This window comes from Oncorhynchus gorbuscha, linkage group LG02, assembly GCF_021184085.1.
Source record: "Oncorhynchus gorbuscha isolate QuinsamMale2020 ecotype Even-year linkage group LG02, OgorEven_v1.0, whole genome shotgun sequence".
Classification (NCBI taxonomy): Eukaryota; Metazoa; Chordata; class Actinopteri; order Salmoniformes; family Salmonidae; genus Oncorhynchus; species Oncorhynchus gorbuscha.
Genome location: NC_060174.1, coordinates 55,711,627 through 55,738,600, shown reverse-complemented (window position 1 = coordinate 55,738,600; position 26,974 = coordinate 55,711,627). Strand labels below are relative to the sequence as shown.

Below are 26,974 nucleotides of genomic sequence, written 5' to 3'. Positions count from 1 at the left end.
TCCTGCAACCCCCTCTACTGCTAACCCTGTTACGGGGGCTGAGTCACTGGCTTGCTGGGGCTCTCTCGTGCCGTCCCTGGGGGGGTGCGTCACCTGGGTGGGTTGATTCACTGTTGTGGTCGGCCTGTCTGGGTTTCCTCCCCCCCTTGGGTTGTACCGTGTCGGAGATCTTTGTGGGCTATACTCGGCCTTGTCTCAGGATGGTAAGTTGGTGGTTGAAGATTTCCCTCTAGTGGTGTGGGGGCTGTGCTTTGGCAAAGTGGGTGGGGTTATATCCTTCCTGTTTGGCCCTGTCCGGGGGTGTCCTCGGATGGGGCCACAGTGTCTCCTGACCCCTCCTGTCTCAGCCTCCAGTATTTATGCTGCAGTAGTTTATGTGTCGGGGGCTAGGGTCAGTTTGTTTATCTGGAGTACTTCTCCTGTCCTATTCGGTGTCCTGTGTAAATCTAAGTGTGCGTTCTCTAATTCTCTCCTTCTCTCTTTCTTTCTCTCTCTCGGAGGACCTGAGCCCTAGGACCATGCCCCAGGACTACCTGACATGATGACTCCTTGCTGTCCCCAGTCCACCTGGCCATGCTGCTGCTCCAGTTTCAACTGTCCTGGGCCCTAGGACCATGTCCCAGGACTACCTGACATGAGGACTCCTTGCTGTCCCCAGTCCACCTGGCCATGCTCCTGCTCCAGTTTCAACTGTTCTGCCTTACTATTATTCAACCATGCTGGTCATTTATGAACATTTGAACATCTTGGCCACGTTCTGTTATAATCTCCACCCGGCACAGCCAGAAGAGGACTGGCCACCCCACATATGCTCTCTCTAATTCTCTCTTTCTTTCTCTCTCTCGGAGGACCTGAGCCCTAGGACCGTACCCCAGGACTACCTGACATGATGGCTCCTTGCTGTCCCCAGTCCACCTGACTGTGCTGCTGCTCCAGTTTCAACTGTTCTGCCTTATTATTATTTGACCATGCTGGTCATTTATGAACATTTGAACATCTTGGTCATGTTCTGTTATAATCTCTACCCGGCACAGCCAGAAGAGGACTGGCCACCCCACATAGCCCGGTTCCTCTCTAGGTTTCTTCCTAGGTTTTGGCCTTTCTAGGGAGTTTTTCCTAGCCACCGTGCTTTTACACCTGCATTGTTTGCTGTTTGGGGTTTTAGGCTGGGCTTCTGTACAGCACTTTGAGATATCAGCTGATGTACGAAGGGCTATATAAATAAATTTGATTTGATTTGATTTGATCCTGTGTCTCCTTAACCTGCCGCCACTCCCCCAGTACTCTCTCTTTCTCCCTCTCTCTGTGTGTGTGTATGATTGTGTGGGCGGAGACAGGTATGCTGGAGTCAGAGCAGATCCCCACCAGCTACTATTCAGATCCTGTTATCCTGTTATTGCCACCATGGCCTTTTTTTTGCCTTTACCTCCCTTATCTCACCTCATTTGCTCACATCGTATATAGACTTGTTTATACTGTATTATTGACTGTATGTTTGTTTTACTCCATGTGTAACTCTGTGTCGTTGTATGTGTCGAACTGCTTTGCTTTATCTTGGCCAGGTCGCAATTGTAAATGAGAACTTGTTCTCAACTTGCCTAGCTGGTGAAATAAAGGTGAAATAAAATACATTTTAAAAATCCTGTTGTGCCTGTTTTCCTTGCCTGATGCTGTTTTCCTCTCCACTACAGTTCTGCCCTCTCTGACTGTGGTACCTGTTTCCAGTCCCACATCTCGTCATCCTTTTTCATGGTATCCAATTGGTAGTTACAGTCTTGTCTCATCGCTGCAACTTCCGTACAACTCGGGAGAGGCGAAAGTCGAGAGGCGTGTGTCCTCCGAAACACAACCCAACCAAGCCGCACTGCTTCTTGACACAATGCCCACTTAACCCGGAAGCCAGCCGCACCAATGTGTCGGAGGAAACACTGTACACCTGGCGACAGTGTCAGCGTGCACTGCGGCCGGCCCGCCACAGGAGTCGCTAGTGCATGATGGGTCAAGGACATCCCTGCAGACCAAATCCTCACCTATCCCGGACAATGCTGGGCCAATTGTGCACGCCCCATGGGTCTCCTGGTTGCGGCCGGCTGCGACAGAGCCTGGACTCGAACCCAGAATCTATAGTGGCACAGTTAGCACTGCGATGCAGTACCTTAGACCACTGCACCACTCGGGAGGAAAACCTGAGAGATCTGAGGGAAATCTTCAGCTTTGCTAAGATCATCTTACAAATTATTCATGAAAACTGAGCTGTCCCTCCTACAATTAGCTGGCTACCTCTTAAATGCTCAAGGCGTGCAAAAACAAAAGATAGGACAGGTGAATAAGATTGCAAGTTTAAACTTTTATTTAAAATATAGTACAAGGATATTTTGAGTTTGGTGGGGCGTGGATCTGTACATTATCAACAACAAAGCTGTATAAATTCAACGCCATGGCAACCTGCAAGCAAAACATCACATGACCTGGGTGCCAGTCTTTTTATGCTGTACTGCCAACTCCTTGTCATTCATTGTCATGCCATAGAGCACAAAACAGACTGGCACTCAGGCTAGAGCTACTGTATACAATTTGAACATGTTTGTGTCAATGTAAAAACTGATAGATCTCTTGAAGATATACTGTACGTCATTTTATACACAGGTAACTGCCAAATAAAGGAAACACCAACATCAAGCCTCTAGATTTCAGTCCAAAAATAAATCATAAGGAATAAGGTATCTATATCTGAGAGGAGAAAACTCCAATAAATAAATACATTTTAAACCTATGTTTCGTCATGTTATTTGGGACCAAACTTTTTACAACCTATTTTTTTTACAGGCCGATACTGGTTTACCTTCAGACGACTCCCCTGAAGCTTGGTTTGAAATCTAAAATGATTGTGGGGGCTGTCTTGTTAGACTTCAGTGCAGCTTTTGACATTATCAATCATAGTCTGCTGCTGGAAAAACTTATGTGTTATGGCTTTATAATGTGGGAAAAGAGTTACTTCTCTAACAGAACACAGCGGGTGTTCTTTAATGGAAGCCTCTCAAATATAATCCAGTTAGAATCAGGAATTCCCCAGGGTAGCTGTTTAGGACCCTTGCCTTTTAAATTTTTTGCTAGCGACATGCCACTGACTTTGAGTAAAGCCAGAGTGCCTATGTATGCAGATTACTTAACACTCAACAAAGAGCTGCAGTTAGTTTCAGAGTGGGTGGCAAGGAATAAATTAGCCCTAAATATTTCTACAACTGAAAGCATTGTTTTTGGAACAAAACTCTTACTAAACCCTAAACCTCAACTAAATATTGCAATAAATCATGTGGAACTTGAGCAAGTTGAGATGACTGAACTGCTTGGAGTTTGTAAACTGTCATGGTTAAAACATATTGATACAACAGGAGCTGAGATGGGGAGAAGTCTGTCCATAATAAATTGCTGCTCTGCCTTCTTAACAACACTATCATCAAGGCAGGTCCTACAGGCCCTGGTTTTGTCACACCTTGACTACTGTTCAGTCATATGGTCAGGTGCCACAAAAAAGGACTTGGCTCAGAACAGAGCAGCACGGGTGGCCCTTGGATGTACACAGAGAGCTAATATTAAAAATATGCATGTCAATCTCTCGTGGCTGAAAGTAGAGGAGAGATTGACTTCATCACTACTTTTATTTATGAGAGGTATTGACATGTAGAATGCACCGAGCTGTCTGTCTAAACTACTGTCACACAGCTTGGATACCCATGCATACCCCATAAGACATGCCACAAGAGGTCTCTTCACAGTCCCCAAGTCCAGAACAGACTATGGGAGGCACACAGTACTACATAGAGTCATGACTACATGGAACTCCTTTCCACATCAAGTAATTCATGCCAGCAGTAAAATTTGATTTAAAAAAAAACATATTAAAAAAACACCTTATGGAACAGCGGGGACTGTGATGCAACACAAACATTGGCGCATACACACACACACGATAACATAAGCACTACACATACACATGGATTTAGTACTGTAGATATGTGGTAGTGGTGGAGTAGGGGCCTGAGGGCACACAGTGTGTTGTGAAATCTGTAAATGTTTTAAAAATGGTATAATCTGCCTTAATTTTGCTGGACCCCAGGAAGAGTAGCTAATAGGGATCCATGATAAATACAAATACACACACCACACACACACCACACACGCACGCACGCACGCACGCACGCACGCACGCACGCACGCACGCACGCACGCACGCACGCACGCACGCACACACACACACACACACACACACACACACACACACACACACACACACACACACACACACACACACACACACACCCCTTTAAACTCCTATTTAAAAATAATGGGCAACTGGGCATTTTTATACATTACCCTTAGCATGATGTGATGTTTTAATTGCCTAATTAACTCAGGAACCATATATGTGTGGAAGCACCTGCTTTCGATATACTTTGTATCCCTCATTACTCACGTTTCCTTTATTTTGGCAGTTACCAGTAGCTTTCACTAGCATACATTTAATTGGTTGTACTGTATAAGATTACATATGTACTGTATATAAAGTGCAAAAAGAAATTAAAACACTAAAAGTGAAGGCTTGGGCCTGAAGTGCTGTTTGGAAGAGTGTGCAAAACATCCATGTGTAGAAACATACATCATCATCGGCACACGACCAGCTGGTTTAGCAACTAGATCACAGTTCCTGAAACCATGCTAGAAAGCACAATGTGAAAATAAAATATCCAAGCCATAATAGTTTGGTTCGACCCTACAGTGTGAATCCGGAAACAGGGTATCTGAGTTATGTTCATTAGAGCATGGAAGGAAAACTTTCAAAATGTTTTGCAATGGAACAATAACATAAGGGTTCTCCTTCAAATACTCATTTCGATGTATCACATATGGGGATTCGCTAGGATCACCAATACTCTTGGAAGGGCCAATAGAAATCATATGTTGGAGACAGAGTGGAAAATGAGGTGAGCCCCTCATCTTCTTATAAGGAGCCACTCTCCAAGCCTATGGTCATTCTCGTTCATCTTCCTCGTGAGGACTATTGCTCTCAAGATCTCAGCATGACTGGAGCCCTGTTTCCTGCTTATTTGCTCTGAAGCGAACCGTGTAGGATATTTTTGCTGAGCGTAGCTCTTCAGACCCTGTTGAGAGGTTGAGTACTGAACGAAAGGTTTTTGCTTTGTGTCAATTGCTTTTCTACTTCTCAGTGAATACAGGATTTTTTTAATGAATCCAGGATTTTGAATACTTCTTCCTTCAGATACATTGCCTGCTCTGTCTAGAGAGAGCCCACTTCCCACATCTATCCGGACTGACTTGCTGCACCCTGATAGAAGCGAAGACCCTGTGAGGGCCATGGGAGACCCCATCCCAAAAACGGTGACCACGCCATTTGGGGCGGGAGAGCTGATAAACCAATGAAATAGAGGAATGCCGTATGCTTTTTCAACTATGTTACCTACCCTCCCTTTTCCGTCTACACAGAGCAAGGGAATAGGGCCTCAACCCTCATCTTCGAGCCCCTCGATGGCCAGTGACTTTCGGGCAGCAGTTATACCCTACTCACAACCAGTCCTGGCAGCTATTGGCGCATGCAGGGTTTATACCCTAGCAAACAAAGCAATTCTCTACTCTCTCGGGGCATAGCTGGTGACATAATTTACTTTATTTTTTATTTTTGACATTTTAAGGAAAGAAATGCTGGTCTTCGACTCTTGAAAAAGAGGGCCAACCTCCTTATGCATGCTCTCTGTTTTACAGAAGTGGTATGACTAAACAGACTGACTAAACAGACTCCTACACTGTGTTCCATGGTCTTATGCTCCTTGCAGGACTTTTTTGGACAGAGAGAAGGTCTGGTGGACCAACGCGTCAAACTTGTTGGCCTTCGTTAGCCAATACAGAAAGAATGGGAGAAACTCCCATTGCATAGGCATTGGCTTAATCGGCTTAATCTACCAACCAATCGTCACCCACAACACCTTCCCCTTAACCCTTCCCACTCTTTGCAGTCATGTGATTCTCCAAAATTAAATGATAACAAATACATTACTCAGTAGGTCACTCACAAAAAATTCTATGGTCACTCCCACTAAGGCCAACTTTGAATCGTTGATATCCAAGGCTTATATTGCGCCGTGCGCAATAGCCTAGGGATGAGGTTACTCAACCTGGGACATGTCTGGGACATGTCTATTGTGCTTAAGATTCTTTCACAGCAGCTACTAGCCTCCATCTTTTGCTTTTGGCATCCCTAATGTGAGTGTGTGGACAGTGCTCTAACAGCCACTGTTCACACCCACATTCTGCCCCAGGGTTTTTCAGGCTAACCCTATACCTAACCCAATCCTTTGGTCCAGGTCGACAATTTATTTTTGTCGCACCTTGGAGCCTATAAAGGCGTTCCTGTTGTTGTCCAGTACACGCATTGCACATCTAGTTGTATTGAACGAAGGCTCAGGCAAGGGTGTAATGCTTTCAATCATTTGGTTACCACCCTCGAAAGAGACATATCTTATTAAACTGAGATTTGCGCACCATATTTTGGGCTTCCCCTCACTTTGTTATGAAGTTTTCCCAACAATTTGTTTCTGCAACTTCTTGCATGCGCACTTCCTCAGCTTCGGAGCCTCTGAGGGTTGCTGATGTTGGGACTACCCTGGCTTCGGTGAGCATGTTTGCGATACGAGAGTTGGCCATATCACCATAGAGTATGTGATACATTGAAATTAGTATTTGAAAGAGAACTTAAGGTTACTTTCGTAACCCTGGTTCTCTGATATACGTGAGATGTATCACAGCATTTCACTGCTCACAAGAGTGCGAGGAGAAGCATGCTTGAGAATGACCAGAGGCCAGGAGAGTGGTTCCTTATAAGGAGTTAAGGGGGATCACCTCCTTCGCCACTCTACCTGTGTCTCCAACAGACGCTTTTGGTTGGTCCTTCTGAGAGTAATAATAATAATAAACAAAAAACAGAGATCAAAACAAGACAATGCCAATGAGACTAGGCAAGGCACACAATTGGCCCAGCTTCGTCCGGGTTTGGCCGGTGTAGGCCATCATTGTAAATAAGAATTTGTTCTTAACTGACTTGCGTAGTTAAATAAAGGTTCAATAAAAAAAATTGGCCCGGCAGCAATGTTCCAACATCAAGTGGAAAGCGTTCCCAGAAGAGTAGAGGCTGTTATATCAGCAAAGGAGGACCAACTCCATATTAATGCCCATGATTTTGGAATGAGATGTTCGACGAGCAGGTGTCCACATACTTTTGGTCATGTACTGTATGATACAATGCATGAAAGGCTTTATCAATCTGTGCAATATATTGAGTTGTACAAATATAAGTCAATATGAACTACAGCTGAGAAGAGAAAAAACACCATTGTAAGGTTCTGTATTAAACCATTTAATAAGGCATTTATAAATTGTGTGGTCACCATTTATTAATCATTACGCCCACATTTATAAACCATTTACTAATAATTAGTAAAGTATTTTTGCAGTCCCTAAAGTGAGCACTATTTATACTTTATGAATATTTTATAAATATTTTGAGTGACATGCCATTGGTAGACATTCCTGCATGATTAATGATTAATAAATGATGAACAAGTGGTTTGTATGCCTTATAAATGCTTTATTATGGACCCTTAAAATAAAGTGTTACCAAAGCTATTTAAAATCCCCCTTATTTATTTTACAATTAAAAATATAACTTTTGTATCACTGCTCCTCCTTCCTTAACCGAACTTAGCACCACTGGGTCTCAAGTAGGATTCTCAATTTCCAGTAACTCTACCAAAATTCTCAAGTTTTCCAGAATTCCTGGTTGGAGGATTCTGGATTTCTTGCTTATACCCTCCTGATTCTGGGAGTCTTTCAACCTGAATTTCTGGAAAACCTGGGGAATCTTTGGAAAGTTATCAGAATGTTGCAACCCTGATCTCAAGGTTTCATGCCTTGAAATATGAAATTACCCGAAGAAATAAAACTGAGCCTTTCCTTTTTTTATAGAGGAATAACAAGGCATCTCTTGTCATTTTAAAATGTAAGAAAATATAAGCATGGTTAGTTACACTAGATGACCTGCTTTTTAATATATAGTTCATAGTTGTCGTTTTATCTTGTAGGCCTATCTATAAGGTCTCTTAGTTATAAAAGCAAGTGTATTCAGCATCACAGTTATGTCTCATATTTGACAGGTGAGCAGAGAGAGAATAGTCTGGTTCCGGGTCTGTTTGTACTGTCTTATGGTCCAACGACCATAGTTGGCTATACAGCACAAACAGATCTGGGACCAGGCTAGAGAGGCTAGTGGGGTCGCCTGGTCGGTCTGTTCACCTGGTCGGTCTGTTCACCAGGCCATCTATTGGTGCTGGGACCCCTGAGGAGAGAGAAAGAGAGCGGTGGAGGGTAAAGGCCCAATGCAGACGTTTTTATGTCAATATCAAATAATTTCTGGGTAACAATTAGGTACCTTACTCTAATATATTTACATTAAATTGGCAAAAAATAGCTTAGCAAAAAACAGTGTTTTGTTTTTGCTAGGACTGTCTGGGAGTGGTCTGAGTGGGGAAGGGAAAACTGAAAACTAGCTGTTATTGGCAGAGAGTTTTAGAAGTCTTTGTAATTGGCCTATTAACCAATTTACTGCATGGTGATGTCACAATGGAAAGCCAAAACTCCCGCCCATGCAAACCTGCTGATTAGAACATCCTATGTAGATTGTATTTTCAAAAAGAAACCATCAGGAAATAACACTGATCACATGGTTTAACACTTTTACAGTTCGTTTAACCAGCTGTTAATATTATACAAAACACAGGAAACTGAATTTTTTTGTGTACTGAGCCTTTAAAGCATGCTCAGAACTTACACACAGCGTTATTATACCTAGAGTGTGCACCTCCTATCTTTCCATTGATAGGCTGCTGTGACATTTTTGGCAATGTGCCCTATAGGTTTTATAAATCTGTGACCTTACATCATCACTATTTGTTTTAGCTAAGCCCTGAATTTGGCACAGTTGCCTGGTAAACTATATACCTGGATAATTTCAGTTGGAACTTTATGATCACGCCTATAATAACAGTCCTTACCGTGTTGGTTTAAACCAGAGGTTTGAATCTCGCTCAGGACCTTATGTCCAGGACAGAAATTGGGCCTTCGAAATAAGAGCAGATCAGTGTCATGCCTATTACACCTTACTGAGTTCTTTATGATAAGTGACCACGTTTACATGCGCACAGTATTCCGGATAGTAGCTCGTAACTCCTATAGAATTATGCATTTCTTTCAGTAAAATGATACCACAAATGTTAATTTTGTGTTGAGAAGAGGATTGAAGAAATATGATTTATTTCTTTCCGCATCTCAGAAAATGTGAATGTGCATGTAATGTTATCTTTGACACTGTTATGCAAGCAGACAGTATTTCAACAACAAAAAATATGTTCCCAAAATGAACTGAAGCCTTATCAGAAAGGTTTCATCGTTTTCACAGCTTTTCATTTCCTTAAAACCGGTCAAACTGATGGCATTTGTACATTTTGCACAGGACAAATCATTCCACTGTTTTGGAGTTTTTTGCATTTTCTTCCCGGTCCCTAAACGAAACAGACAACTGTACCGGTAGCATTTCGCTACACTCGCATTTAACATCTGCTAACCATGTGTATGTGACAAATAAAATTTGATTTGATTTGTATTAATTAGGTTACTAACACATTCATTCTATCAATGTAAGACATTATTCTGGTGAGCACTACTTTATTTAGTCTTCTTGGGTAACAAGTTATGACAGAAGAGAAGCTGCATGTATCTAACTATACTGTAGTTGACAAACAAATGGTCTACCAAATATCAGAAATTATAATATGGCCTACCAAATGTCGTAAATTATAAGCGGAAAGTTGTCTAAATTAGGAGTGAAAGTAGCCAGTAAGCTATACGGTCCAGTACGGAGTATCAGCAAAATTGTATTATTATGGAATTATGGTGTATCGAACTGCGAAGGTAGCCTACTTTTTGAAGTGATTTGTTTGACAATCAGATGAAAACATCATCACGCAACACCCATGATATGCGAAATTGAGCCTACACAGACCGCAAAAAACAACCGTAAATGGGATAAGATGTTTACATGCCACAGTATCCAGTCTAAGATCAGCATATATCCCAGGCATCTTATCCGGCTTTCCTACAGCCATGATAAAAGCTTTTCGGGTTATTGTAAACCGGATATGATGTTTGTGTGTCAACTCGAAAACTGAATACTTGAGTATCCAGAATAATAAGGGAATATTGGTCTGCATGTAAACGTGGTCACTGTGATCAACTTACTAAGTTGGTTCTCTTGCGTTTCCAGCAGTCAGGGTTGAGTCTCTTCTGCTCGTCAGCCAGAGCCTTGGCCTCCATGGTGTACATCCTCCTCTCCTCGTTCTTCATCTTCTTCCACTTATCACCCAGGATTACACTGATGGCTCTGTATAGGGACACAAGGACATACTATAATTTATACCATAATTCATTAATTCATTCAATCACTCATGTGTGTGGAACTTTATTAATTACTGTGAGAGACAACACTCTTTTCTCTGCTACTGTAATCCTACCTGTGGCTCTGGTCTAAAGCAATAATCTACTCAGAGACGTTCCTAACATAGAGATCCTTTCATTTTGTAAACAATTTGTCAGAACAGGACGAATGTACTACTGACCATCCCCCCCAGAAAATTATGTTTTACACGCATGCACACACACACGTTTGGTCTGCCTACCCACCTGTTATCCTTCCCAGGGTACATCTGTGTGTACTCCAACCGGTACTTCTTAGCGAAGAGCATGAAGGCGTTCATTGGCCGCTTGCATTTGGTGGGTGTGGCCCCGCCAGGGGCTGTCCCTGAGGTATTGCTCCTGTTTGATTTGCTGGTGGAGGAGGGGTGGAAGGAACTGGAGAGTTTCTCTGGGTCAGGAGAGACAGCGCCACTGCTGGACTGGGAGGTCCTACGCTGCCTGGCCATGCTGCTCAGCACATAGACAGCTGAAGAGTCCAGAGGGGTGAAGTCATAACTGGAGAGGGATATGAAGAGATAGGGAAGATTAACACAATTTATATCATTTCACTAAAATCTTATCTACTGTGTCATACTGAGGCATTGATATTGTCTAAATAAACTAAGCCCTCGGGAGCATATACCAGTGTGCAGACATTTTTGTTTTAACATTGGTATTATTCTGTACCTCCTGAAGGTGTCGAAGACAACCGAGTCGTCACAGTTTATGGAGTCTCTGTGGCCTGGAGGAAGACATAGGTCCCCCACCTGCATCTCATAGCAGGGGATACCGTGCTGCACCACCGTCAGGCTGGGATAGAATGAGGACCAGCCTGGGAGAGGAAGAGACATGGAATTGTAAACATTTTTTTTTTCAATACACAAAAAATATGTACATCTGGCCTGTACTATAAGGCCCTATCACCATACAGTCTCAAAGATTATTCTAACAATAGGCCTATCCGCTTCCATGGAACATCAAGAGCTGAACATTTGCTTAAACAATCTGCTAATAGGGGCGGCAGGGTAGCCTAGTGGTTAGAGATTTGGACTAGTAACTGAAAGTTTGCAAGTTCAAATCCCCGAGCTGACAAGGTACAAATCTGTCGTTAACCCACTGTTCCTAGGCCATCATTGAAAATAAGAATTTGTTCTTAACTGACTTGCCTAGTTAAATTAAGGTAAATAAAATATCTAGGACTTCAGACTAATACCGCCTGCATTTAGCACGCAGTTCCAGTTTGCCATGTTCCCTTAACTGATTCAGTTATCTTGTTAACAATTCAAAGACATTTAGTTCTTTTACCTTTGTTTTTCACAAAGAAGGGGTGATCAAATCTGCACTCTGCCGTTAAGAGGCCATCTTCTGGCGAGCCGGGGTCAAAGGTGAGTTTGAGGACAGCCTGGCCGTACGACACGTTCTCCTCGTGGGCCACTAGCTTCAGACCTTCCGAACCGTAGCTCTGTAAATCAATCAACATCCAGAGAAAAAAATGTGAGAGGGAGTCTAGCCAATCATATCAGATCTGGTTATTAGCAAGGGCATGTTCATAAGGCATCAAACGGAAGAAAACAAACAAACGGGGAGGGGTTAGCTGGATTATTTTTTTGTTGCTGTAAAACATTTTGCTACCTTTCGGGCAGTGCACGGCATTATTCTCTCATCATCATCTGACTCGTCATCAGAGTCTCCCAGGTCCTCAGCCTCTTGCCACTCCTTGTTAGAACCCCTGTGGAACCGCAACCGGGTGCCTGAATAGGAGGATAACAGCAAAACATTTAGTCAAATAGAGTAAGTAGAGAGAGAGAGACAGACTTTTGATGCTTCTTATTGATAAATCCTTACTTATTACCAAGAAGTACAAACTGTATTGGCCTGTCATACTGCTGTCTAAACACCCTATGAATTTATGTTCACTCTGGATTAAGTTAGCAACTTACACAGAGGAAACACAGGCTTTAAAAAATTATATATTTAATATAACACTTTTCATTACAGAGTTATCTCAGCTCTACTGAGGAAAAAAAATAAGTTTTTTTTATTTTTTATTTTACCTTTATTTAACCAGGCAAGTCAGTTAAGAACACATTCTTATTTTCAATGACGGCCTGGGAACAGTGGGTTAACTGCCTGTTCAGGGGCAGAACGACAGATTTGTACCTTGTCAGCTCGGGGGTTTGAACTCGCAACCTTCCGGTTACTAGTCCAACGCTCTAACCACTAGGCTACGCTGCCGCCCCAAGTGATATAAAAATAAAAACAACATACATCTAGAAACAAGGCAGGTAAAATAGCAATAGTAGGCTAGTTGCTAAATACATTTTAGTTTGGGATTAGGACAATGAAAAAAACTGTGTCTAGAGAAGTGGGTTTTAATAAGGCCCGTTTTAAAAGTTCTGAGTGATGGAGCGGTTCTCAGATGGTCAAGGAGAGCATTCCATAGGCGAGGGGCAAAGGAGCAGAAGGCTCGGTCCCCCATAGTACGGAGACGTGTCTTGGGGACTTGAAACAGTAGGGAGTGGCTGGAGCGGAGAGTGCGTAGTGGCTCGCTGATTGAGATGAGGTCGCTGATGTAGGTCGGGCTCAATCCATTCAAGGATTTAAATATAAGCATGATGACTTTGAAATTGATCCTGTTGTTGATGTGGTCTGACTTCTTGCTCTTGGTTAGGACCCTGGCAGCACTGTTCTGGATTAGTTGGAGCCTCTGTAGTGATTGCTGGGAGGCCCCCAAACAGCACATTGCCGTAGTTGATCAGAGAGAAGATGAAGGCATGAATGAGTTTCTCTGTATCTGGCTGGGAGATGGTATGACCCGGAGAGATGGAATAACTATGTTTTACATACTTGTTTTATGTGGGCATCGAAGGAGAGAAGAATACAACTTGACTCCTAGGTTGGAGACGACATTTGTCATGACTGTCCTGACCAGGTCAGGTTACAGGAGACCACAACCCTACAGATTACCCTCACGCCCCTGGTAAATCTCAGGCCACAGACAAATTCCTTTGTCCTGTTACTATGGAGAACCAGCCTCAGAACATTAAACATGAAATAAAGGGACTTTGGAACAATGGTTTCCGTCAGCCACAATGGTGGTCAAGACGATAGATGGAATATGAAAATGTATGTCATTTTTGTTTTGTTACTAAAGGTTAATAGATGACGTTATTACGAAAACATTGTAATGTGAAGAGTTTTCCTAGTATATATTTTATGTTTATACATTGTACGTTGTATGGAAAATATCCAAATCAAAGAGAATGTTTTGTTAGTTGTCTAAAATTGGATTTGAATCAAATCTAGACCTTGCCTCATTAACTTGGTACGCCCAGAGAATTGCCCTAAAGGCGGTTACGCCCACTTCTGACCCAAGGGTATAAAACCTGTGAGTATAGAATTTACAGGAAGACTACCTGACCCAAGCTGCAGCAAGGTCTAAAAAGTCAACAAACCCAGAACGCAACGCAAGATTGAAGACAAAGAAATCATTTTCTACCCAAGCTACGGATGAGTTGCTTGGAGAGAGGTGCGCCGGAGTAGTGTGTCATCGAGCAGCCTGAACGGTCCACGCAGAGAATCCTAGGAGATCATCCCCACGTAATTACATCATTATATTTTGACCCATAAGAGCGACAGTTTGGGGCAAGGCTAGGGTTAGAATAGCATAGCTGACAAATTCACCCAAATATATATTTCTCTTGTGTACATTCTTTTTTCTCTCTCTTTTGAAATCCCCATTTTGGGTAACAAGTGCCATAGTGTGTTGGCCCGTTATACTAAGTTCTAATCAATAGCCGATAATGTGTTTTGTCTATGCGTATCTTTTATTATAATTTTAGCTTTTTAGTAAATAAATATTCAACTAAGATTGGTGTGGTACGAACTCATTGGTGAGACCCGGGTCCGTGCAGATTCACGAGCTATACAACGTTCAGAACGATATTGGTAGAGGCAACTGGTTAATTAGCGGCTGTTGTAAAAATCTATATTCTGATATTCTTTGAATTAATTTGGGAAATAGAAACTCAATAAAAACTAGTTTTCCCATGGTGCCCCAGGTTAATGAGTTAATAATTGCTTGATTCTGTTAATCACGCAATTAGAAACTTTAATCATTCGATGAACAACAGTCGTCACATTAACCAATACAACGTCACGACACAGTGGACAGGTGGATGGCCTAGCCATTGACTGTAAGGCAGATGTTTCCAGCACTGATGACCTGCTTGGGTGTCCCAATAAGCATAGCCTCAATCTTGCTACTGATCAACTGGAGGAAGTTCTCTTTCATCCATGCCATGCCACATATCTGTGATATGTTGCCTGATACAGTCCTGAATCCAGACTGCACAGCCACTTGTTATCAATGTGTTAGCTAGGCTTTTTCCACAAGTAAAAGGTAAATGCACTCAAGGCCATAATTCTAGGAAAAGCTTATCAATTCCTCTGTGTATGTGTGTGTGTGCGCGCACGCCTGCGTGAGTCCATACCTTTCAGGAAACAGTGCCAGGCAGTTGAGGGCCAGGAGTTAGACCAACCCATGTCCTCATCATCAGAGAAGGATGACATAGAGAACACACCAGACTCTGACTCACTGCTGGCCTGAATGGGGGATGTTCAAACAAAGAGAAACATATTACAAAACAGTTGAATAGCACGTCATAAATTGCAGTTGTTGTCGCAAAGTTATAGAACAGTTACATTGCCCTGAATGAAGCATGCCCATCAGGGTTGGCCAAAGCCACTTCAATTCAGTTCATCAAGGAAATTCCTAAATGAATTTCCAATCCATAGATAGAACATTTGAATTTCAGTGAGGGATTTCAGTTTACTTCCTGAATTGACTAAACTAAAATGGAATTGACCACAATGAACACTAATGGTTATACATAATCTTGTAGTAAATAGTCTAGGTGACGTGACACGTACTAAAACATTTTATTCATTCATTCAGTATAGGAGTGGAGAGGGTGATAGGGTCCACACACAGGAAATGGTTGAACTGAAAGGTAAATGGTGAAAGGTCGTACTCTGACACGTCTGCTGCGCTCCCTAAGGTGACCCCTAGAGGGGCTGGGTGCACTGCTAGCCAGGGGAGGTCGGGCGTAAGAATGTAAACTACGACTGGTGGCAAAGATGTGCATAGGAGACGACCTGATGAGAGGAATAAAGAGAAATACATATCAATTATCAATACATTAACAATCTAACACCATCACTTTGCCCGTCCATGAGACAACCTGATAAGGAGAAATACAGATATACCTATCAAATTCGACATATCAAACATCAACCTAATGCTTTGTTGATGTGTGGCTCTATCTGTGTGTGTATGTGTACCACGTGCCTTTGTGTGACATGCATGTGTATTGTGTACCACGTGTGTGTATGCTACAGTAAATGAGTGTGCATTTGCATTGTCAACCCCTAAACACAACAGGTACCTCTTGATGGGAGGAGGCTCCTGCAGTAGGGGGCTCTGAGGGCTGGTGGCGATGTTAGCTAGCTCAGTCAGCCAATTGGTGTGAGGGTAACCAGCTATACAGTCCTGATGTGACACCCCAGTTCCCACATGGAACAGCCCCAGAGAGGACTGGTTCTCCTCTACCTCCTGCAGCTCTGGCAGGTCATCTGGAGCGGGAGGGGAGTGAGGTTGGTCAGGGTTGTGCTTATAAGTGTTCAGAATATAATTAAATAGAACATTCCTGTCCTTTATGGTAACACTTTACATTGCAGTCTTATACCTGTATACTCTGTGTGTGTGTGTGTGTGTGTGTGTGTGTGTGTGTGTGTGTGTGTGTGTGTGTGTGTGTGTGTGTGTGTGTGTGTGTGTGTGTGTGTGTGTGTGTGTGTGTGTGTGTGTGTGTGTGTGTGTGTGTGTGTGTGTGTGTGTGTGTGTGTGTGTGTGTGTGTGTGTGTGTGTGTGTGTGTGGACCTATTACATAATAGCAGATATTTACCATACTCCATGGGAGTAGGGGGGCAGCCAGGTGACGAGGACAGAGCCTCATTGCATTTCAGAAGATCAAAAGAGTCTTCCATTCTATTTGCATCCATCTTGTTTTTCTCAACTTGTTCAGTCTTATTAACTTCCCATAACATATTACGCCATGTCAGCTGGAAAGTCTGTAGACAGCCACTGGAGACAACGATAAATGACAATTTCAGAATCTGACCACAACAGGTATATATATAAAACTTACAAAATTACGAATTAATATTCTTTGAATTATTTGGTTAAACGCTAGGCCTATGTAATTTATGTTTGCATTGAATATTAATAGGTGAATAATAAAAAGCACTGGTTAATTCTACAATTACGAATCCCCATTTCCTGTGGCAATAACACATTATGGCCATAATAAATCATATCTACAGGTCATTAAATAGGGGATAAAATGCCTCCATATAACAAAGTCCTTTGTCTGTGTAGACTAGATAAAGAACAGTCATGTGATCACATGCGTGCAGCCCTTGTTTATAAGCTTTGGGTACTTCGCGCACGCGCACCAGAGCTCATTCATTCATAACTGCGTAACAAGCACTGGTCAATAACGCTGTTATGATCATACAAAAAAAATCACAAAATATCGAGAGAAAATAGCATTATTATTTCATAGATAAAGGCGAATTGAGAAATATCAACGTGGCATGCCACCTAGTCTGAGCAATGTAGGCTACATTATAAAGGATCAGCTGAAGAAAATAACAAGCTTTCTGCTTCGTAGCTGTGGCCAAATGAAATGTAGCCATTTTTTTAGGTTATCGTAGAAACTTCAATTGTAAAGTTAAGATTATATCTAATGTTAGGCTTTATTATATGTATTTATTTATTCTAGATATGGCTTTCTAGATATCCGATAACTAATATTGTGCAATTTATTTCTTGACATTTTGATTCTTGGAAAACTAGCTAAAACATAGAATGACACTTATTACTCTTACAAATGTGAAACGTTAACATAGCCTATAGCCAACTGTCCAATTACTTTTTTCTATAATGCAATATGTTATTGTGTTGAGTGCTGTCACCAGTGAATAAGCTTTCTTGTCTAATAGCTAGAAAATAACCAAGCTCACTTGTAAACAAAAGAATGTCAACAAGTTCAGACACGACACCGCTTGCGCCCCACTGTTCGAGATTGTCGAATGAATGAACCGAAAATGTAAATCGAGTCCGTTTTTTCCCGAAACATTGTTTTACTACCTTTAAAGCAGGCTGTATTTGTCACTATATTGATATATAGCTAGAAATCTGCAAGCCTAGCAAGCTAATGTTACAACCAAAATAACAAACATAATAATGAACAAAATATCTCTAGAATAAATTGTCAATCTACATCGAATGGTCGAATGACAACTGTCCCACTCCACCAAACTATACGCGCTGAATAAAGAAAATTAGACTGCTTATTTCTCAAGATTAGTTAGACTTTTGTTTCTTAGAAATCTGTTATTTTACCAAACCTGTCGCCATCAAGTAACTCTCTGGCTTCATTGAAGGGGTGGGAAGGAATACTTCCAAAACCGGTCATCTATTGGTGGATAAAAACGTCAGTAAAGTTCATCTCTAATCGTTATTGGTGGGTTCATGACAGCACTAAAAGGGCCTGGTTTGGTTTGTTAATCAAACGCCCATTGGCTGAATGTGCACGTACGTTATTTCCCCGAAACAGATGATTGGTCATAACAAGGAGAATACAATGAATCCTTTGTTATTGAAACTCACATGAATGTTCTTATATTATCTCTGTTGAATAACAGTGTAATATCAAAACATTTGTCTGAAGTAATTTTAACAAAGGCTTGCATGTTATGAAGAGATCCAACTACAGTATTATCTTTTTCCCCCCTTTTTTTCTTAACAACAAATCAATACAGGAAGTACATGAGGGAACACAAGTATATATGGATAATATACAATGGACAATTGAGCTAGGGGGTACAATATCACATTACACAAGGACCTTAAGGGACATACATACACTTAGAATTCTTACAGATTTTTGTTAGTAGAGTATTCAATTTTCAAGCAAGTTCAATTGCTTTTTGTAGGGTAAGAAAATGTGTTTTTTTTGTTTGTAAATTTACATTTGTGAATATGAAATTGGACCAAAAGAATAATGAAATTAATTACATAAAAATGTTTCAGCTTATTCCTATCGTAGATAAAGAATCCAAGCAGTATCTCTCCACGATAGTGTACATCTCTCCACAATAGACCTTCATAAATGTGTTCAATTATAAATCTACTGATGTCTTGCCACAGTTTTCTTACATGAATACAATGCCAAAAAAGATGCAACACTGTTTCTGGGTGGTCATTACAAAAGGAGCAATTTGAGTTAATGTTTTCCTTAAACTTCTTCATATAGTGGTTGGCAGGATAATATTTATGAACAATTTTAAAGGAAACTTCCTTAATTTTGTTAACAAGTAGGTATGTGTGTTGCAACCGCCAACCTTTTTTCCAACAGATATTATCAATAAATCCATTCCATGACATGACATCCTGCTGAAACAACGTTCGTATCGCTCTGTTGTTGAATGGACCAAAAGAGAACAAATCTTTCCTACTTTCCAACAGGGTCAACAGAAGGTAGGCTCTGAGGGTCAGGTCTTGACATGTTCCTGAATAATAAAGCAACACCTGAGGGAATGGCATCTAAAACAATTGCAAAATCTTTAGGTGTTACAGGGACCTTGTAAAGTGATAAGAATTCCTTATAACTGAGTAAACGACCCTCTGCATTTACCAGTTGGCTCACCAATAGGATATTAATTCGGAACCAATATTCTAAAAACAAAGAAGTATTTTTTATACAATATATCCCGATTATTCCATATAATATGTGTGGAGAAAAATGATGTCCATGACAAGGACCATGACAAGAAAACCTGCTGATGAAAAGCAGAAACTTTCACTGGAACTTTGTCAATATTACAATTGCAAACCAACATGAAGTTAAGGTCACCAAAAGTAGAGAAGGCATGATGAGGAATAAAATTCAAGATAGAAGTGGGTCTTCTTCAGAATAATTTTATCCAATTGATATTAAAACTATTATCTAAGGTAGTAACGTCCAGAAAATTCAGCCCAACATTCTCATAAGTTTTCATTACAACAGTTTTCCTAATGTAATGGGTACGGTTTCTCCACAGAAAGTTGAAAAGGTGTCACTGTCACGTTCTGACCTTTATTTCCTTTGTTTTGTCATTATTTAGTATGGTCAGGGCGTGAGTTGGGGTGGGCAGTCTGTCTGTTTTTCTATGATTTGGGGATTTCTATGTTTCGGCCTAGTATGGTTCTCAATTAGAGGCAGGTGTCATTAGTTGTCTCTGATTGAGAATCATACTTAGGTAGCCTGGGTTTCACTGTTTGTTTGTGGGTGATTGTCTATGTTAGTTGCTTGTGTCAGCACAGTTCTCATTATAGCTTCACGGTCGTTATTCGTTTATTGTTTTGTATAGTTTGTATTGTAAGTCGCTCTGGATAAGAGCGTCTGCTAAATGACTTAAATGTAAATGTAAATGTATTCAGTGTTCAGTGGTTTCTTTAATTAAAAAATCATCATGAACATATACCACGCTGCATTTTCGTCTGCTTCATACGACGATCGTGACAGAATCACCCACCAACCAAGGACCAAGCGGTGTGGTAAACAGAGGCAGCAGAAAAAGCAGCAGCAGGAGAAGCAACAGGTGCAGCAGGAGAAGCAGCAGCAGCAGGAGCAACAGCAGCAGCAATGGGAGAGGCAGCACTATTTGGAGAAGTGGACTTGGGAGGAGATCCTAGACGGGAAAGGACCCTGGGCAAAGCCAGGGGAATATTGCCGCCCCAAAGCCGAGCTGGAGGCAGTGAAAGCAGAGAGGCGGCATTATGAGGAGCTGACATGGCAGAGCGGCTGGAAGCACGAGTGGCAGCCCCAAAAATGTATTGGGGGGTGGCACAGGGAGAGTGTGGCAGTCAGGAGCCAGACCTGAGCCAACTCCCCCTGTTTACTGTAAGGAGCCATGGATGTTATCGGAGCTGTCGGCGAAGCTGAGGGCTGAGTCTGAGAGGGTCGAGGAGTTATTGGACAGAATGGAGGAGAGTGAACGGATGGGAGATGAGGAGACACTCGAGGAGGTGTTAATAGAATTGGGGGAGTGTGAAGAGAGAGAGCAGTTGATTTGGCGTAGTATGCAAGGCATTCGCCCTGAGGTGCGTGTCCCCAGCCCGGTACCACCAGTGCTGGCACCCCGCACCAGGCTGTCTCTCCGTCCCATCAATACAGGTGCTCCCGCCTGTCCGGCGCTACCAGAGCTTCCACCCCTCAGTCCAGAGGCGCCAGATCCCCTCTGTCCAGAGGTGCCAGATCCCCTCTGTCCAGAGGTGCCAGATCCCCTCTGTCCGGAGGCGCCAGATCCCCTCTGTCCGGAGGCGCCAGATCCCCTCTGTCCGGAGGGGCCAGAGCCCCTCTGTCCGGAGGGGCCAGAGCCCCTCAGTCCGGAGGCGCCAGAGCCCCTCAGTCCGGCGCTGCCGGAGCCTCCCGCCTGTCCGGCATTGCCGGAATCATCCTTCACCCCGGCGCTGCCGGCATCTCCTGTCCATTCGGGACCCATTTCTAGGGTCCCCAGTCCGAGGTCGGCGGCGAGAGTCGCCGTGTTTAGGATGCCACGGAGGCGGACAATGAGGCAGAGAAAGACTGTGTTGAAGTGGGGTCCACGTCCCGCGCCAGAGCTGCCACCGCGGACAGACGCCCACCCAGACCCTCCCCTATAGGTTCAGTTTTTGCGGCCGGAGTCCACACCTTTGGGGGGGTTGGGGGGGTACTGTCACGTTCTGAGCTTTATTTCCTTAGTTTTGTCATTATTTAGTATGGTCAGGGCGTGAGTTGGGGTGGGCAGTCTGTCTGTTTTTCTATGATTTGGGGATTTCTATGTTTCGGCCTAGTATGGTTCTCAATTAGAGGCAGGTGTCATTAGTTGTCTCTGATTGAGAATCATACTTAGGTAGCCTGGGTTTCACTGTTTGTTTGTGGGTGATTGTCTGTTAGTTGCTTGTGTCAGTACAGTTCTCATTATAGTTTCACTGTCGTTATTCGTTTATTGTTTTGTATAGTTTGTATTCTGTCATGTTTGTCATTTATTATCATGTCTTGTCCCTGTGCTCCCCATGCTATTCGTTTCCCTCTGCTGGTCTTATTTGGTTCTTTCCCTCCTATCCCTCTCTCTCCCCCTCCCTCTCTCACTCTCTCGCTCTCTCTTCTCTCTATCGTTCCGTTCCTGCTCCCAGCTGTTCCTATTCCCCTAATCATCATTTAGTCTTCCCACACCTGTTCCCGATCCTTTCCCCTGATTAGAGTCCCTATTTATTCCTTTGTGTTCCGTTCCTGTGCCGTCGGTTCCTTGTATTGTATTCACCATGCTGTGATTGCGTTTCGCCCTGTCCTGTCGTGTTTTTGCCGTGATTGTGTATCACCCTGTCCTGTCGTGTTTTGTGCCTTCATCAGACGCTGCGTGTGAGCAGGTGTCTCAGTCGACTGGCCTGCGCCTACCCGAGCGACCTGCAGTCTGTGGCCGCTTCTCCAGTTGTTTTCCCCTCTACAATCTAGAGGATTTCTGTTATTCCGTTTTGAACATTAATAAACTCTGTTTCTGTTAAGTCGCGTTTGGGTCCTCGTTCACCTGCATGACAGAAGGAACCGACCAAGGAATGGACCCAGCGACTTCAGACGCTCGTTACACTGCCGTCGAGATCCAAGGAGCCATGCTCGGCAGACACGAGCAGGAATTGTCCGCTGCTCGCCATGCCGTGGAGAACCTGGCCGCTCAGGTTTCCGACCTCTCTGGACAGTTCCAGAGTCTACGTCTCGTGCCACCTGTTACTTCCTGGCCTGCCGAGCCTCCAGAACCTAGGGTTAATAACCCACCTTGCTACTCCGGGCAGCCCACTGAGTGCCGCTCCTTTCTCACGCAGTGTGAGATTGTGTTCTCTCTCCAACCCAACACATACTCTAGAGAGAGCTCGGGTTGCTTACGTCATTTCACTCCTTACTGGCCGGGCTCGAGAATGGGGCACAGCTATCTGGGAGGCAAGGGCTGATTGCTCTATCAAATTCCAGAACTTTAAAGAGGAGATGATTCGGGTTTTTGACCGTTCAGTTTTTGGTGGGGGAGGCTTCTAGGGCCCTGGCTTCCTTATGCCAAGGTGAACGGTCCATAACGGATTATTCCATTGAGTTTCGCACTCTTGCTGCCTCTAGTGAGTGGAACGAGCCGGCGCTGCTCGCTCGTTTTCTGGAGGGACTCCACGCAGTGGTTAAGGATGAGATTCTCTCCCGGGAGGTTCCTTCAGATGTGGACTCTTTGATTGCTCTCGCCATCCGCATAGAACGACGGGTAGATCTTCGTCACCGGGCTCGTGGAAGAGAGCTCGCATCAACGGTGTTTCCCTGCTCCGCATCGCAACCATCTCCCTCCTCTGGCTTTGAGACTGAGCCCATGCAGCTGGGAGGGATTCGCATCTCGAATAAGGAGAGGGAACGGAGGATCACCAACCGCCTGTGCCTCTATTGCGGAGTTGCTGGACATTTTGTTAATTCATGTCCAGTAAGAGGCCAGAGCCCATCAGTAAGCGGAGGGCTACTGGTGAGCGCTACTACTCAGTCCTCTTCATCTAGATCTTGTACTACTATGTCGGTCCATCTACGCTGGACCGGTTCGGGTGCTACATGCAGTGCCTTGATTGACTCTGGGGCTGAGGGTTGTTTCATGGACCGAAGCATGGGTTCGGAAACATAACATTCCTTTCAGACCATTAGACAAGCCTACGCCCATGTTTGCCTTAGATGGTAGTCATCTTCCCAGTATCAAATTTGAGACACTACCTTTAACTCTCACAGTATCTGGTAACCACAGTGAGACTATTTCTTTTTTGATTTTCCGTTCACCGTTTACACCTGTTGTTTTGGGTCATCCCTGGCTAGTATGTCATAATCCTTCTATTAATTGGTCTAGTAATTCTATCCTATCCTGGAACGTTTCTTGTCATGTGAAGTGTTTAATGTCTGCCATCCCTCCCGTTTCTTCTCTCCCTACTTCTCAGGAGGAACCTGGCGATTTGACAGGAGTGCCGGAGGAATATCATGATCTGCGCACGGTCTTCAGTCGGTCCCGAGCCAACTCCCTTCCTCCTCACCGGTCGTATGATTGTAGTATTGATCTCCTTCCAGGGACCACGCCTCCTCGAGGTAGACTATACTCTCTGTCGGCTCCCGAACGTAAGGCTCTCGAGGATTATTTGTCTGTGTCTCTTGACGCCGGTACCATAGTGCCTTCTTCTTCTCCGGCCGGGGCGGGGTTCTTTTTGTTAAGAAGAAGGACGGTACTCTGCGCCCCTGCGTGGATTATCGAGGGCTGAATGACATAACGGTTAAGAATCGTTATCCGCTTCCCCTTATGTCATCAGCCTTCGAGATTCTGCAGGGAGCCAGGTGCTTTACTAAGTTGGACCTTCGTAACGCTTACCATCTCGTGCGCATCAGAGAGGGGGACGAGTGGAAAACGGCGTTTAACACTCCGTTAGGGCATTTTGAGTACCGGGTTCTGCCGTTCGGTCTCGCCAATGCGCCAGCTGTTTTTCAGGCATTAGTTAATGATGTTCTGAGAGACATGCTGAACATTTTTGTTTTTGTCTATCTTGACGATATCCTGATTTTTTCTCCGTCACTCGAGATTCATGTTCAGCACGTTCGACGTGTTCTACAGCGCCTTTTAGAGAATTGTCTCTACGTAAAGGCTGAGAAGTGCTCTTTTCATGTCTCCTCCGTTACTTTTCTCGGTTCCGTTATTTCCGCTGAAGGCATTCAGATGGATTCCGCTAAGGTCCAAGCTGTCAGTGATTGGCCCGTTCCAAGGTCACGTGTCGAGTTGCAGCGCTTTTTAGGTTTCGCTAATTTCTATCGGCGTTTCATTCGTAATTTCGGTCAAGTTGCTGCCCCTCTCACAGCTCTTACTTCTGTCAAGACGTGTTTTAAGTGGTCCGGTTCCGCCCAGGGGAGCTTTTGATCTTCTAAAAGAACGTTTTACGTCCGCTCCTATCCTCGTTACTCCTGACGTCACTAGACAATTTATTGTCGAGGTTGACGCTTCAGAGGTAGGCGTGGGAGCCATTCTATCCCAGCGCTTCCAGTCTGACGATAAGGTTCATCCTTGCGCTTATTTTTCTCATCGCCTGTCGCCATCTGAGCGCAACTATGATGTGGGTAACCGTGAACTGCTCGCCATCCGCTTAGCCCTAGGCGAATGGCGACAGTGGTTGGAGGGGCGACCGTTCCTTTGTCGTTTGGACAGACCATAAGAACCTTGAGTACATCCGTTCTGCCAAACGACTTAATGCCCGTCAAGCTCGTTGGGCGTTGTTTTTCGCTCGTTTCGAGTTTGTGATTTCTTACCGTCCGGGTAGCAAGAACACCAAGCCTGATGCCTTATCCCGTCTGTTTAGTTCTTCTGTGGCTTCTACTGATCTCGAGGGATTCTTCCTTATGGGCGTGTTGTCGGGTTGACAGTCTGGGGAATTGAAAGACAGGTTAAGCAAGCACTCACGCACACTGCGTCGCCGCGCGCTTGTCCTAGTAACCTCCTTTTCGTTCCTGTTTCCACTCGTCTGGCTGTTCTTCAGTGGGCTCACTCTGCCAAGTTAGCTGGTCATCCCGGTGTTCGAGGCACTCTTGCGTCTATTCGCCAGCGCTTTTGGTGGCCGACTCAGGAGCGTGACACGCGCCGTTTCGTGGCTGCGTGTTCAGACTGCGCGCAGAAGAAGTCTGGTAATTTTTTTCTGCTTCTGCTCCTGGTCTTGCTGGGTCTCAGTCTGTTCCCTGCCATCGCATCTCTCCTGTTCTTGTCCCTGCCCTTGCTGTGTCTCAGTCTGTCCCTAGTTCTCATTTTTTTTTAGAGTAGTACCCTAGTTTCCCTTTTTATCGTTTTTCGTTACGGTCCTGAGGAGAGGAGTTGGGTTCTTTCTCGGGACGTGCTGGACCGTTTGATCTATGATTTCCTCCGTTGCTGCCAGTGTTCCTCCTCGAGAGCGCCAGGAGGCGCTCGGTGAGTGGGGGGTACTGTCATGTTTGTCATTTATTATCATGTCTTGTCCCTGTGCTCCCCATGCTATTCGTTTCCCTCTGCTGGTCTTATTTGGTTCTTTCCCTCCTATCCCTCTCTCTCCCCCTCCCTCTCTCACTCTCTCGCTCTCTCTTCTCTCTATCGTTCCGTTCCTGCTCCCAGCTGTTCCTATTCCCCTAATCATCATTTAGTCTTCCCACACCTGTTCCCGATCCTTTCCCCTGATTAGAGTCCCTATTTATTCCTTTGTGTTCCGTTCCTGTGCCGTCGGTTCCTTGTATTGTATTCACCATGCTGTGATTGCGTTTCGCCCTGTCCTGTCGTGTTTTTGCCGTGATTGTGTATCACCCTGTCCTGTCGTGTTTTGTGCCTTCATCAGACGCTGCGTGTGAGCAGGTGTCTCAGTCGACTACGGCCTGCGCCTACCCGAAGCGACCTGCAGTCTGTGGCCGCTTCTCCAGTTGTTTTCCCCTCTACAATCTAGAGGATTTCTGTTATTCCGTTTTGAACATTAATAAACTCTGTTTCTGTTAAGTCGCGTTTGGGTCCTCGTTCACCTGCATGACAGTATTCAGTGTTCAGTGCTTTCTTTAACTAAAAAATCATCATGAACACATACCACGCTGCATTTTGGTCCGCTTCATACGACGATCGTGACAGTCACACAATCTTTGACAGCCATGAGTTCACATTTATTAATGTTAAGATAAATACCAGACTCTTTGGAAAAGGATTGCAATCACATTGTTCGATATGGGAATTTGGTTAGCATCTTTCAGAAAAAGTGTAGTATCGTCAGCCAGCTGGCTTACAACACTTATTTTTTAGGCTTTAGGTATCAGTGTTATTAACCCCTGACTCCTTGTTGGAGGGGGAACATTGGTTTTAATACTCTCTAAAAAAAATACTTCAAATAGGAAGGGAGCTACTTGTTCAAAAAATTATTTGTAAAATTCTGATGTAATTCCATCAACACCTGGTGATTTATTGTTCTTTCAATGTTAGACTCTACAATCTCAACTTTGATGGGTTCATCACCCTGTTTAAATTCTATATCACTGATAGAGTGAACATTATTCAGTGAGTCAGAACATTTCTGTGGATTTCTGACAGTATGTAGAGCTATAAAAATTGCTACAGTATTTAGTGATTCGTTTTTTGGTCATCTGTAATAACCCCATCAATATTTAACTTATGGGTAGTGTTATTTTTAGTGAAATTTCTCAAGTCTAAAGATATAGGAGGAATTCTGTTCTCCCTCCTCAATCCATTTTTCCTAGATCTAATAAAG

General features: G+C 43.7%; 1 protein-coding gene across 4 annotated transcripts; it reads right to left on the bottom strand.

Moving 5' to 3' along the window:
* Window positions 1-7,182: 7,182 nt before the first annotated feature.
* LOC124004876 (HMG box-containing protein 1-like) lies at window positions 7,183-18,084 on the bottom strand. Of its 4 annotated transcripts, none has more exons than XM_046313709.1 (12): window positions 18,041-18,084; window positions 16,539-16,717; window positions 16,023-16,209; window positions 15,609-15,732; window positions 15,069-15,180; window positions 12,208-12,326; window positions 11,881-12,037; window positions 11,263-11,407; window positions 10,804-11,091; window positions 10,363-10,504; window positions 9,120-9,184; window positions 7,183-8,404 (listed from the first exon to the last, which is right to left on the bottom strand). In XM_046313709.1, exons 2-11 carry the CDS (start codon window positions 16,678-16,680, stop codon window positions 9,161-9,163), a joined length of 1,440 nt encoding a protein of 479 aa, XP_046169665.1. In that variant the 5' UTR covers window positions 16,681-16,717; window positions 18,041-18,084; the 3' UTR covers window positions 7,183-8,404; window positions 9,120-9,160. The 4 variants fall into 4 exon arrangements, with proteins under 4 accessions (XP_046169665.1, XP_046169670.1, XP_046169659.1 ...); XM_046313714.1 differs by lacking the exon at window positions 18,041-18,084 and adding an exon at window positions 17,659-18,027; XM_046313703.1 differs by lacking the exon at window positions 18,041-18,084 and having other exon boundaries at window positions 16,539-18,027.
* Between the last annotated feature and the right edge of the window lie 8,890 nt (window positions 18,085-26,974).